Genomic DNA, 14,061 nt, shown 5'->3' with positions numbered 1-14,061 from the left:
AGTCATCATTGCACCCATTGCCCTTTCGATCAGGTGGATAAGGCCGATACCTATCATGGGATAGTCTCGGCTCTCCATCCGTTGTTCTTCTCGACCGATCGTGTTACACCTTGGGAAATTCCCCGTTAGCATACGGTGAATAGGCCATCGAAGGGTAGAATGTATACGACGTTTTGATAAGCAAGAAATAGCATTTGAGGGTCCTAATTAAGATTTCCAAAGACATTCGAGTTAAGGAAAGAAAGTTGTTAAGGAAAGCGAGTTATAAGTCGTGTGTCGAGCAAGTTACGCGTATCGAGTTAATGATGTCTTAATAATGATTTGGAGAAAAGTTATAATGTCCCTTAGATTGGTATTGAGGTGTTAAACAAGTGTTAAGAAGGTTCCATAAGGATCGGAGATCAAACGAGTCGACGAGAACAAGTCTCGAAAAACTAGGCAAACATACGGCCAGACATACTGGCCGTATAAAATCTACGGACCGTATGTCCAGTCGTAGATTCAGCCCAGAATGGTATGCTTCATTGGACCAAATATACGGTCCAAACATACGGTCAGTGAAAATTATACGGACCGTATGTTGGTTCGTATATTCCGATCGGGCCTGAACTTAAATTATATAAGGGACCTTTCTCTCATTCCATATTCATTTCATTTTCCATCTCCACAACTCAAGAAAACTCTAGAACATTTCCTACACTTCAATCACAAGAAAACAAAGGAAATCAAAGATCAACAACAAGAATTGAAGAGAATCAAGTGTACGAAACCCATTAAAAGCCATTCAAATCAAGGAATCCCAAGAGAGAAGAAATAGGGTTTTGGTGCAAGAGGTGTATTACCATTCAAGGCTTGTTCCTCCATCATCTAAGGTAAGTTTCATGATATTCCCATGTTTTTTGAAGTATTGATAGGTTGAAACACTTGGATTGTAGAAGAATATAGAAAAGAGGTCATAAATGTGTGAATAGTAACATTGTTGAGTAGTAGTTGGGTTGAATCATGAAAATGGATATGTTGAGATTATAAATACGTTATAAATGACATTTAGAACATGGAATAAGTATTGTATGAAAAAGAACGCAATAATGGACTTTGGTCATGATTATGGAGAATTGGAGTGAAATTGTGAAATGCGAATAATGTAAATAAATGACGATTGTTCTTAGTGATATTATGATTGTTGTTATGAATGTTGGGAGTTGATATGGAACATGGCAGAAAGTAGTATAAACAAAGGAAATGCTGCCCAATTTTCTGTAGCTTTAGTAAGTACGTTCTTATGATTGTTTACCTAATGTCGATACGAATTCCCTTGAAGGTATAAACGAGTGCGTTAAAGGAGAACGAGCAAGCGATAGAATAGTTAAATGACAAAGGTATGTAAGGCTCAACCTTTCTTCCTAAGGCATGAATCCTATGCATGATTTTCCTCCTTCTTCATGAAATTTCCTATATTCCGAAAGACTAAGAGCCTACGCTCATGAATAGTCATACGAGATAAGAAATGTGCTAAGAGTACGATGATGAAAATGCTAAGTTCAAGCCGAAAGATTCTAGAGATTACGATATGATGTATCTATGAGTTAGTGATGTTGATTACGATCCATTGATGTTTTCCCTCATGTACACTCACCTTAAATGTAGTCCCTTCAAGGTGAGATATAACGACGATGATTACTCCATAACGTAGTCGGGGATTACGACCTTATGTCACCCCGATAAGGCTATAGTTGTTTTCAAGTTTTAATGTATGTTTTGATGGGATATGTATGATGATGCTAAGTTATGATAAGGCCATGATATGTCTATGAAATGAATAATAATGATAAAGAATATGATATGTACGATGATATGATTCCACCGCGCCTAAATGGCCGGGCATGTCACCGCGAAGGCGGGCTGCATACGATTACACCGTGCCTAGAAGGCTGGGCATGTCACCGCTAAGGCGGGCTGCTATGTTTACACCGAGCCTAGAGGGCCGGGCATGACACCACTAGTGGGCGGCATATGATGATTACCCGGACGCGGGTTGACGATGGTAATGTACATGTAACAATGATGATGTGTATGTGATATGTTAAGGTATACGCTATGATAATACACATGATATGCTTATGTATGATGTATGTATATGGAATGTATCCATACCCAAAAGAGTACACAGGTGGTATCCTTATCTTATGACTTATGATTTCCTTATTATATTTACTTCATTCCTGCCTTACATACTCAGTACAATGTTCGTACTGACGTCCGTTTTCTTTGGACGCTGTGTTCATGCCCACAGTTAGGCAGGGAGACGGTGCAGATCCATAGGAGCTAGTAGCTGATTCGAGAGCACTCCATTTTTCGGAGGTGCCATTGATTATTCTTTTGGTACATATATGTATATATTCATGATTGGGCGCGACGGGGTCCTGTCCCGTCCATATGTCTCGTACTCTAGTAGAGGCTCGTAGATACGCGGTGTGGGTGGTATGGTCTCACAGTCTTCATGTATATGTATATGTGTGTGTGTGTATATATATATATATATATATATATATATATATATATATATATATATATATATATATATATATATATATATATATATATATGGTGTGTGTATATATATATATATATATATATATGTGTGTGTTATATATATATATATATATATATATATATATATATATATATATATATATATATATATATATACATATATAACGGAATGAAGCGGTGTTCGGTGGTTAGCCCGGATGCCGTCATGGCCCGTAGTCGGGTCGTGACAGATCGTTCCCTTTACTGGAACGCCACGATCCCGATGCAGTCCTCAAAATTTGATCGTCCTCGACCCTGATCTTCGATTGATATCTGTTGTGTACATCGGCCCAAGCGATTGCTGGATACTCTACCAAATTTTGCTTCAATTCCAGAGATGTGATCGAGCTTCTTGGGTTGAGCCCCTGAGTAAAAGCTTGAACGGCCCAATCGTTTCGAGCCGGTGGTAGATCCATACAATCCATTTGAAATCAAGCCACAAACTCACGGAAGGTTTCATCATCTCGCTGTTTGACGTTGAACAAGTTCGACTTCCTCGTTTTAACCTTAATGGCTCCTGCATGAGCTTTGACAAAGGCATCTACAAGCACAGCAAACGAGTCAATAGAATACTCGGGTAAATTATGATACCATACCATTGATCCCTTCGACAGGGTTTCCCCGAACATTTTAAGTAGCACCGACTCCCTCTCGTCCGCTTCAAGGTCGTTGCCTTTAATAACACATGTGTACGCGGTCACATGCTCGTTTGGGTCAGTGGTCCCGTTGTACTTTGGGATATCGGACATGCGAAACCTCTTTTGGATCGACTTTGGTGCAGCACTCCGTGGGAAAGGCATTTGAACGAACTTCTTCGAGTCCGGTCCTTTCAATATCGGGGGCGCTCCAAGAATTTGATTGACCCTCACGTTATAGTTCTCCAGCTTCTTGTCATTTGCCTCTATCTTCTTCTCCCCGGACTCTACTCGTTTCATTAGTTCTTCGAGCATTCTCATCAGCTCGGCATTTTGTCCGGGTTCGTTCCCATTATTCCCAGCAACGTGCCTTTCCTCCCATGGGGCAGTTTCCTCGGTCTGTTCAGATTGAGCAGCATTGGGTGCAAGATTTTGATTTTGCAGTTGTGCTATAATCGCTTGTTGGGCTTGCAATTGTGCCATAGCGATTTCCAACTGGTTCATGAGTTGTTGTAACGTGGCTCCATTATCCACATCTATAGGTGCATCCCGCATTGATGACCGATCAGTATTAACAGCGTTTTGAGAGTGAGGGTCGGCTCCATTAGGATCGACTGGGGGCACGTTATTGTTAGGTACCCCATTGTCGTTTTCCTCGAGGTGGCTCGATTCAGCATGAAAATGGACAGAGTGAGAGTCTGACGTGTTGGATAGACCTGAAATCAAACTTCAAAGAACAAGTGTAAAATATCATGTGTTATCAAAAATCATATTAAACCGCCACTATTATCCTAGGCCCCACAGTGGGCGCCAAACTGTTTACCCTTAAAGCAAGTAACGATTGAATTTATACGCGGTGCGAAGGATACGTGATTTAATTTAATACGTATGATGAAATAACAACAAATAATGATATGGAAATAAGTCAATGATCAAACCGAAGAAATAAAGAACCTTGTCCCTGATAAAGAGTAACAGAACCGAGCTCGGGTTGTTAGAACCGGGCTCGAATCGTGTAAAATATTGATGAACACTTAAAGAAAATGTAGAACAATAGCTCAGAATTGGAATATAATTGTTTAGAGTTTGCTTGTGCCTAAAAGAATGGAGACTGAAAAATGAGGTGGTGCTCCTCTTTATATAGTAAAGGAGTCCTACCCTGTTTACAATTCTAGATAGCAACACGTTTATCAGTTGAGTAACCGACCTAAAAAGGTGCCGAAATATCCGGTCGGTGGCGGATATTACGGCCCCATGCTTATCTACTCAACTGCTTCTTATTCCATCTCGGTACTCTTAGTCTGTTCGGGCTATACTCGGTCATGATCGATACTCGATTTACTCGACCACCTCCGGTATCGGTTGAATCAATGTCGATATTTGCCCTCGACCATGTTGAGGTATCAACTACGGGACCCCCGCTTGGAAACCGTTCAATCCCATATAACGGTCCAAATCCTTACATAACATAACAGGAGATCGAGGGTAGCTTTGACCTCGATTTCACCCGTATACAGATGTACAAGCTTGAAGTAAACGAGCAACTAAGATAAATATAATCTACATGCATACCATATTGTTGTACAAGTCGAACTACTGTGAATGATTGGAGCTACTTCCACAATAATGCTAGACTAACTCATCACAGGGTCTTTTTGAGCGAATGTTTAATGAAAAGCATCGAATGCTGTATCTAAAAAGCCGATCATGATATTATTCCATTTTAACAATGACGAAATTTATGGAATTTTAATTTTATTATAGATGATTTGATAATGTTCTCGTTTTATTTGATGCACTTAATGAAAACGAACTCTGGAAAAAGATCCAAGAAACAAGTCAAGATCGAACGGAACAAGAAGCGACAGTAAAAGCGGAAAGCTGAAAAGATAAGCTGCTGGATATTTGTTGTTATGGGAATCGGGGGCAGAATGGACAATGGAATCAAGTTCTTACTTTCAAATTTAGAGATCGAAAACGTGATAGCTTTTACTAAGATTAATTACTAGTAATAGTAGTAGTTGTTATCCGAAAAGGCAGAGTAGATACCACTTAAAATTACAAAGAAGCTGGATGAAAAAGCGGCATCAAGTTCTCTCTCTCTCTATATATCCTCTAATAGATCCCTAGTTTTATTATCTTATAAAGCTTTCCCTCTATGCACTAAACATTGAAGCTTCTCTCACATGGCTGCTCATCCTATCAAGAATACCAATAGACTCTCTCTTGCCATGGAAAGAACTGGCCAATGGTACTATCCCTGTCCTCCCAAACACACCATCATTTATCTTTTTTCTTTTTCCCCCATGTTTTCAAATGTGTGTTTGTGTGTTAACGTTATATTCCATGTTACAGGGTTTTTTCTCAAGAAATTCCAACTGATGTTATTGTTGAAGTAGGTGAAGCAAACTTTAATCTTCACAAGGTACGTACGTTAATAACTTATTATCTGCTTACCTTATTTAGAATTAGATGCAAATTCAGGACCTAGTACGTGGTTTTGAGTGGAAACAATTGTCTCAGTTGAACTCATAGAATCCATCCTAAATCTGTATTGAAGTTCTCTTTTCTTGTTTTCCTGATATGTGTATAATTGTTTTGTCATGTCAGTTCATGCTAGTAGCAAAGAGCAACTACATAAGGAAACTTATACTTGAGATTAATGAAACAGATCTAACGAGGATAAACTTGTCCGATATTCCTGGAGGACCTGAGATCTTCGAAAAGGCAGCTAAGTTCTGCTACGGAGTAAACTTTGAAATCACAGTTCATAACGTAGCTGCTCTTCGTTGTGCTTCTGAATACCTTCAAATGACTGATAAATACTGCGACAACAATCTTGCTAGTAGGACGGAAGATTTCCTTATCCAAGTTGCCTTGACGAGCCTTTCTGGTGCACTTGTCGTGTTAAAGTCATGTGAAAATCTTCTTCCCCTTGCAGACGACCTCAAGATCGTTCAAAGATGTGTTGACATCGCCAGCGCTAAGGTACTTCAGATCTCTACTCTAATGATCTTCTGAAAAACTTTTTGTTACACATCCCTTTCATTTTTAGATGATGTTTGATTAGACATGAAAAATTAAATAAATAAAAAAAAAAAAAAAAAAGAGGAAGATTTGTATCTTTAGAATAGTTAAGGAGCTATCCTTTTACTAGGGGAGTCAATTAACATGCCTTTGCTGGAACATTACGCTGTATAGATATGACTCTCTTTTGAATCTAGAATATTTTGTCGATTTTTATACCATGTTGAATTACTTGATTAACTCATTTAACAGTTTAAAATGTTAGATGATTCTAGTAATTTATGCTATCTTAAAAAAGAAGTGCAAATCTCAACAGACCAGTGAAAATTTAAAAGATATTGGGATCTTTTTTTAATCTTTGTAGGCATGTGTTGAGGCTAATTTTCCAAGCAGATCACCACCAAATTGGTGGACGGAAGAGTTAACCATCTTAAACGTAGCATTTTTCGAGAGAATCATGGTTTCAATGAAAGGTCGTGGAGCAAAAGCGTTAACAATAGCAAGTGCTATAATCACATACACAGAGAGGTCTCTTCGAGATCTTGTACGTGACCACTCAGGAAACGGCACCAGATTAGTCGAACCAGAGGATTCCGACATCAGAATGCATCAACGGGAACTACTCGAGTCAATTGTCACTCTCTTACCTGTCGAGAAAGCAGCTTTCCCAATCAATTTCCTGTGTTGCCTCCTGCGTACAGCTATTTTCTTAAGAGCAGCCAATAGTTGCAAGAATGAATTGGAGAAAAGGATATCAGCAATTTTAGAACATGTGACCGTAGATGATCTGCTCGTCTTGTCTTTTACTTATGATGGAGAAAGACTATTTGATCTTGAGAGCGTGAGGAGAATCATTTCTGGGTTTATGGAGAAAGAGAAGAGTGTAGCGGTGTTTAATGGTGGTGATTTTGGAGAAGTTTGTTCCACGGCGATGCAGAGAGTTGCAAAGACTGTCGACGCCTATCTTGGTGAAATTGCTACTTTTGGGGATCTAAGTATACCAAAATTCAATGGAATTGCTATTTTGGTTCCTAAGGGAGCCAGAAAGGCTGATGATGATCTTTACAGAGCCGTCGATATCTACTTGAAGGTGACAAAATCCTTCTTAACTTTCATGTAACGGATAGCATAACAGGAATTTCTCATTATAAATCACCTAAACTACAGTTCATACAACTTATATATACTTAATGACCTAACTAAATCAAAATAGATCTAACTATGAGGATTTGCGGTTAAATTTCAGGCACATCCACATTTGGATGAAATAGAAAGAGAGAAAGTGTGCAGTGTGATGGATCCACTGAAACTATCGTATGAAGCAAGAGTGCATGCTTCTCAAAACAAACGTTTGCCGGTGCAAATAGTCCTTCATGCTCTCTACTTCGATCAACTCAAGATAAGGAGCGGCGCAGATGATACTAACAATAACTTGCCAGAAGCCATGGCAACAAGGAAACAGTTACAAGCCGACGTTTCGCTTGTGAAGGAGAACGAAGTTCTAAGAACAGAGTTGTTGAAGATGAAGATGTACATTGCAGATATACAGAAAACGACTAGTACTTCAGCTAATAAAGGGAGTTTGAGGAAGACAACTTTCTTCTCTTCTATGTCCAAAACTTTGGGGAAATTGAATCCCTTTAAGCATGGATCAAAGGACACTTCCAATATTGATGATGGCGCTTTAGATATTACTAAGCCGAGGAGGAGAAGATTTTCCATTTCTTAAGTTAATTATCTTATCTATATATTCACCGTATATTTGGATTTAGTTTATGTTGTGTGGGAAAGAAAACTATGATTGAATTTGTGTAGAGGATTGATTCTGTCGTTTGATTGTTCTCTCTTTAGGAAAAGGATTGCATTTATATCTTCGTGTTCTTCTGTTGCCTTAAAGTAGAAACTATTGTTATTTCAATACTGTGTTAATTAATATTCATGTATACTACGTGATCAAGGATTCAAGGAGATTTCTCCTTTTTATTGCATTCAACTAATTGCTTGTTTTGTGGACTGAAATCAAATGTATATAATACAAATTCCAAAAAAAAAAAAAAAAAAAAAAAAAAAAAAAAGACGTTCTTTTCTGTTATTAAAGACAAAATATGTGTAACTTTTGTCTTTTGAACAGTCTTTCCGTCAAACAGATCCACTGCTTTGTAACATTGAATATTGCCAAAAAAGAAATTGTGGTTCATATCGCCATGCTACAATAAGACACGAGGAATACAGGAGGCGGCAATTCTTTTAATGCTGGATGTATTTAACTTGGAATATAACGTAAATTAACCCAATTATTAGCTGCAAACGTAGTAGGTTCGGGCAATTCGAGAACTAATCCTTTTTTTGGTATAAATTGTGAAATGAAAATATTGAACTTCTAGATAAACTTCTAAATTAAAGTTTCTCTAAATAAATTTTGAGTGTTTTCGAATCTAATAATGTCACGACCCAAATACCGTCATGATGGCACCCACACTAATCTCCCGGTGGGCGAACCACCCCCTTAATTAATTACTTATTCAATTACCAAATGACTTAAATAGCATGATCAAATAATAATAAGTCTAATTCAATACCATAGATAATAATAAGTGCGGAAAATGCTAGTCATAATACAACCCCAAAAAATGAAGTCACCATACAAGAGCGCTAACCAACACTGTCTAGAATAATACAAATGTCTGAAATATAGTGAAAATGTCTAAAGGAGTAATGATAGACGAATAGGAAAGGAATCTCCAGGGCTGCATGGCAGGAAGGTAGCTCACCCTCGGATCCTGATAGCAATAGCCTCAAGGCTAGAATCAGGGTCTGGAAGAAGGTCCTGCCTCACAATCTACACTCAGAAAAAGTGCGACGTGGTAAGATGACACACGTCTTGAGTACGCGTCATAAAACGACTAAGATTAGTTCACTTATATAAGCACAGAATCAATCAAGATAAGCAGACAGACACAAAGTATCCACTTAAGTCCACAGAATAACACAACACAAGTACAACCAACAAGTCCGATCAATAGATGTAAAATGAGATGATGATATATGCAATGCAATGCGATGGATGTCAATGCAATGCAATGGCCAATAACTCAACTCTACGCATACATACGTTTCACTAACCAAAGTCTAACTAAAGTAAGTCGTAACCTACCTTAAATGCCGAACATGAGCCACGTACTACTCCACTCGAGCCTTCCCTTCTCAAAGTGCCTCAAAACGATCGAAGTCTAATACTATCAATGCTAAGTAAGTAAATGACCACAACAAAGTCAACTAATCAGAAAAAGAGACGGGTGGAAAAGTACTCAAGATACCCAAAATACCCCTATCGAAACACGAAGGTAAAATCGGAAATTAAAGCCGAAATCACATTACGCATAGCTCAATTATTCATTAACCTTAATTTCATGGAATTCTAACCACAAGTGGTCCCCCAATTTCATCAATTATACCAAAACCCCCAAATTAGAAAGAACCCTAAATTCATGAATTGATTAGAGAACGAGGAGATTCAAACCTAGAATCTATTAATCCACAATTTAGATGATAGAAATTCAACAATTAAAACAACAATATCCAATTAGATTAGAGGGTTCAATGATCAACAACTAGGGGTGGCAAATGGGCCATTTGGGCTAAAGTTGGGTGGGTTAAGATGGGTTGAACACAGCCAGATGGGCAAACCTCAACCTTGCTAAAGCTTGTTTGCTAAGATGAATGTCCAAGATAAGCTAAATGAAGGGTCATAACCCAACCTGCCCAACTTAACCCACCTTTTCAACATTTTAAGAAATTAAAAATATCGATATTCTTTGATTGTAAATATTTTCTCGCTCATGCTTTTCTAAATAAACAATGTTTTGAAAATCAAATTTAAATACTTTTTGGATATGAAAAAAAACTCAAACGTATGCTTTTACTCAAAATAATAAAGATATTCACTGTAAATATTTCCTCATAAGTTATCCTAGTACATAAATTATATTCGAAATTATTCTGAAAATAAATCTAAAGAAAATTAAATGTTAATTGACGTAATGAATATTGATTTTGTTAGATTCCTCTCTTTTACTCCTTTGTCTTATTTATATATTTTTAATGTTGTCTTGTACATAACTAAGAGTGGCAAACGTATGTCGGATATGGGTGGGTCGAAAATAGGTTAAACAAAAACGGATAAACATAGACCCTCAGGACAAAAAAATTTAAAACTTAAAAATAAAAAGTTACTACTAAAAAAATTTAAATAAGGAAATAAAAAATATAAAAAAAATTAAAAAACAAAATAAAAATATTTTTTTCAAAATAAAAATAAAAATATTTACAAAAATAAATTTGAATAATAATTAAAAAAGAAGTTAATCATGTTTTGTAGCTTTTAACTTATGAATGGAGGACATTTGATGGGTCAATTTGGGCTCATTTGATGGGCCAGTTTGGGCTGATAATTTGTGATGGGTCAACTCAAGAAATTTAAATCAGCCCATCTTCAAAATCACTTTAGCCCAAGCCCATTAAAGCTTGGGCGGGTCAAATGGGTTTGGGCTAGTTTTGCCACCCCTATCAACAACCTAGGTTTCCATAACCCATCACCCTCATTAATCATAAACTACCATGGATACTAATAAATGAAGGATTAGCTACACGATTAAGGTACAAGGACTTACCCCAAGATGGTTCCACCAATGGTTCCTTATAAATCACCCACAAATCTCCTTAGAATTAGGTTTTTGGTGAATGGAACTAATGATTCGAAGTTGGAAATAAAAATAAAGTTTTTGGTTCAGCGATCTTCCTTGGGGAGACAAAGTCCCGCTTCTGCGATCCCGCCTCAATGGATACTCATCCACCGGGGTGAACTTTATTTAATGAGTCACCCTTTTGTTCCTGCAGGCCAAGTCCTGCTTGGGCAGACCCGCAGGGGTGAATACCCTCTGCTGGGTCGAGACACCAGAAACCAACAAATTTCTGATTTCACCAAGTATCCACCCAAAACTTCGACATCCATCCAAGACCTTCCGGATACAAACTAATCATGCAGACACAAGTAAAAACATGCTACGAATCTATCCGTGACCTCAAAATTCCCAACGAAGGTCACCTTAACTCGGTCAACCCCCAAACGGCTAAAACTAAGTTGTAACGACCCGTTTGATCATTATTGCACTTTTGACCCATTTACCCCCTTTGACCCTTCCTCGAGTCCCGTTAGTATGATTTTGACCCGTGGGGATATGCGACACGATTCCTGAGGTCATCGGGCGAGTCCTTGTAGGATTTGTGGAATCTAGTCTTAAAGTGAAAAACCTTTGACCAATAGTTGACTTTTAGGTAAACATGCCTGTAATCGAATTCTGATGGGGCCCATTAGGCCCGGAACATGATTTATGACTTAGTGAAGTCATTGGTTTGGTTCCCGAAAGGTTTGGGTGTGATTTGAGTCATTGATGGAGGAACTAGTTAAGTTAAAGAGTTAGAGTTGACCACAGTCCATATCGGGTCAAGATGACCCCGTATCGATATTTTGAAAGTTCCAACAAGTTTGTATGATGATTTTGGACTTTTTCACAAGTTTTGACGAGATTCCGAAGAGTTTCGGATGGATTCGGGTTGTGTCGCACTCATATTCGATGTTTTCGCCGTCGTTCTTTGGCCATAAAGGGTACCATATTGATTAAATGACCTTTATTTTATGTTTTGATTGAACCATTAGATTTGTATCATAATTATAAAGCCATAGCAAAAAGAATCATCGTATTTCTCCTTCATATGAGGAAGTTATGGTCATTTTATGGCGGACAGTTGTTGTTGTACCTGGTGTGTGCGCTATAGCGGACATTGGTCCACTGGGGTGGACTTCTGGTCCGCTATTGCGGATATAGCTGTGTATAATAAAATCAGACTGCATTCATTTCGTATTTTGAGTATATCTTGAGTTCTAAAGGTATGTTTGAGGTGACTTTCACGGCGTTGTTCTCGTCTCAACGAGGGGGGTAAGTATCTAACCTTGTCACGACCCATTTTCACTAAGTCGTGAGGGCACTTACCTTTCCCACCTCAATAAGCGAAACCTTATCCCAACAATCATAAATACAAAAATAAAGCGGAAGAAAATAGAATAACGTAAGTCTCACGATAATAATATAAAAAAATGCGGAAGTAAAAGAAATACAACCCAGTATCCGGTCTGGTCATACAAGAGCATCTAACTAAATACTACAAGTCTGAATAATAGTAATACATCAATAGTATCAAAATCATGTCTTAGAACGGGAAATAAAGACATAATAGAAGGAAGAGTCTTCGAGCAGCGAACGTCCTCATGCTCACCCTGAAAGACTCGAATCAGCGATCCCCGAATATCAGCCACGAGGAGTAGAAGTCGATCCCACTGGTACTGCGTTTCATGAAAGAATGCGACAGAGGTGTCAGGTCAAGACAAACAACAAGTACTGGTAGGGATTATAGGCCGACTAAAACTAGCTAACGTATATAAAGACAACAGAGCAAGATAAACACATAAACCAACAAGTACAGGTCAACACGAATCCATACCTACAGTACAAGTCATCACCTATGTTATAGCATCTAAACCCAACCGTGTCAAGTCTCAGTATAATCAATCGGAACCAGTACATCACAATCATCTCACAACAAGTCATCACCTATGTTATAGCATCTAAGCCCAACTGTACCAAGTCTCAGTATAATCAATCCGAACCAGTACATCACAATTATCTCACAACAAGTCATCACCTATGTTATAACATCTAAGCCCAACTGTGCCAATATCAGTATAATCAATCCGAACCAGTACATCACAATTGTATCACAACATATCACCAGAAATAAAAAGGCACAATGCAATGCAATAATGTATGTATGATGAATGCAATGCATATGCACCTTTGTACAACATGTCCCTGACGGAATAACTCCACGTCTCGGCGATCATGACCCATTGGGGACCCGCGAAGTCCATGTACCACTCTTACAATCTCGACAAAGACCTCGGGCATCAGACACTCTCACGATCCCGGCAAAGACCTTGGGCATCAGACACTTAATTGTTCCCGGCAAGAAACCTTGGGCAACGTACACTCGTCTCTGTTTTATGCTCTCCGGTAAAGACCTCGGAGGTAACACTCTCTCACTTATCGTCATGAGTACCATAACCATGCATATATCAATGTATCATAGAAATGCGGGCACCTACCTTTCCCAACTTGTTACGACCCATTTTCATTAAGTAGTGAGGGCACCTACCTTTGCCACCTTGGTAAGCGAACCCTTATCCTAATAATCATAAATACATAAATAAAGCAGAAGAAGATAGAATAACATAAGTCTCACGATAATAATATAAGAAAATGCGGAAGTAAAAGAAATACATGTCACGACCCAAACCGATGAGCCGTGACAAGTACCCGACCATTACTATCGTCAAGCACTCTTATGCTTGCATTTACTTCACCGACGGCGTCCCGGGCCCATGTACAATCTGTAACTGTGCTATACTGTCTCCCGAGCAATCAATATAAAAGACACCGTACCGGGAACTCACGGCCAATGCATACATATAAACATAAACACAAACACTGAGAATAACACCGTGAGCCGATTTGGCCGCCACACATATATACCGTAAAACAAAATACACGCCGACGAGGGGCGCATAATATCACGACTACATATCACCGTTCGGACCTCTATGAGTACAAACCGTAGAAATAACGGACGGCCCTCGCTCGCACCTATATATGTACGTAACGGAATAGCATGCCACGGGTGTGTGGCCTCCGAC

The 14,061-nt window shown here is 38.5% G+C and overlaps 1 protein-coding gene across 1 annotated transcript; it reads left to right on the top strand.

The window, feature by feature from the left end:
• Positions 1–5,318: 5,318 nt before the first annotated feature.
• LOC132063083 (root phototropism protein 2) lies at positions 5,319–8,247 on the top strand. Its single transcript, XM_059455514.1, has 5 exons — positions 5,319–5,478; positions 5,583–5,652; positions 5,838–6,215; positions 6,619–7,344; positions 7,501–8,247. The coding sequence occupies exons 1-5, from the start codon at positions 5,414–5,416 to the stop codon at positions 7,981–7,983; spliced, it is 1,722 nt and encodes a 573-aa protein (XP_059311497.1). The 5' UTR covers positions 5,319–5,413; the 3' UTR covers positions 7,984–8,247.
• Positions 8,248–14,061: the final 5,814 nt, after the last annotated feature.

Source organism: Lycium ferocissimum, chromosome 7, assembly GCF_029784015.1.
Source record: "Lycium ferocissimum isolate CSIRO_LF1 chromosome 7, AGI_CSIRO_Lferr_CH_V1, whole genome shotgun sequence".
Taxonomy (NCBI): Eukaryota; Viridiplantae; Streptophyta; class Magnoliopsida; order Solanales; family Solanaceae; genus Lycium; species Lycium ferocissimum.
This window is presented reverse-complemented; position numbering and strand designations above follow the sequence as displayed.

What these genes read in the sequence shown, in the direction of transcription:
- LOC132063083 (XM_059455514.1), top strand. Translation starts at nt 5,414, where the DNA reads ATGGCTGCTCATCCTATCAAGAATACCAATAGACTCTCTCTTGCCATG. An exon ending in TTGACATCGCCAGCGCTAAG is followed by an intron (nt 6,216 to 6,618) that starts GTACTTCAGATC and finishes TAATCTTTGTAG; the next exon opens with GCATGTGTTGAGGCTAATTT. An exon ending in CCGTCGATATCTACTTGAAG is followed by an intron (nt 7,345 to 7,500) that starts GTGACAAAATCC and finishes GTTAAATTTCAG; the next exon opens with GCACATCCACATTTGGATGA.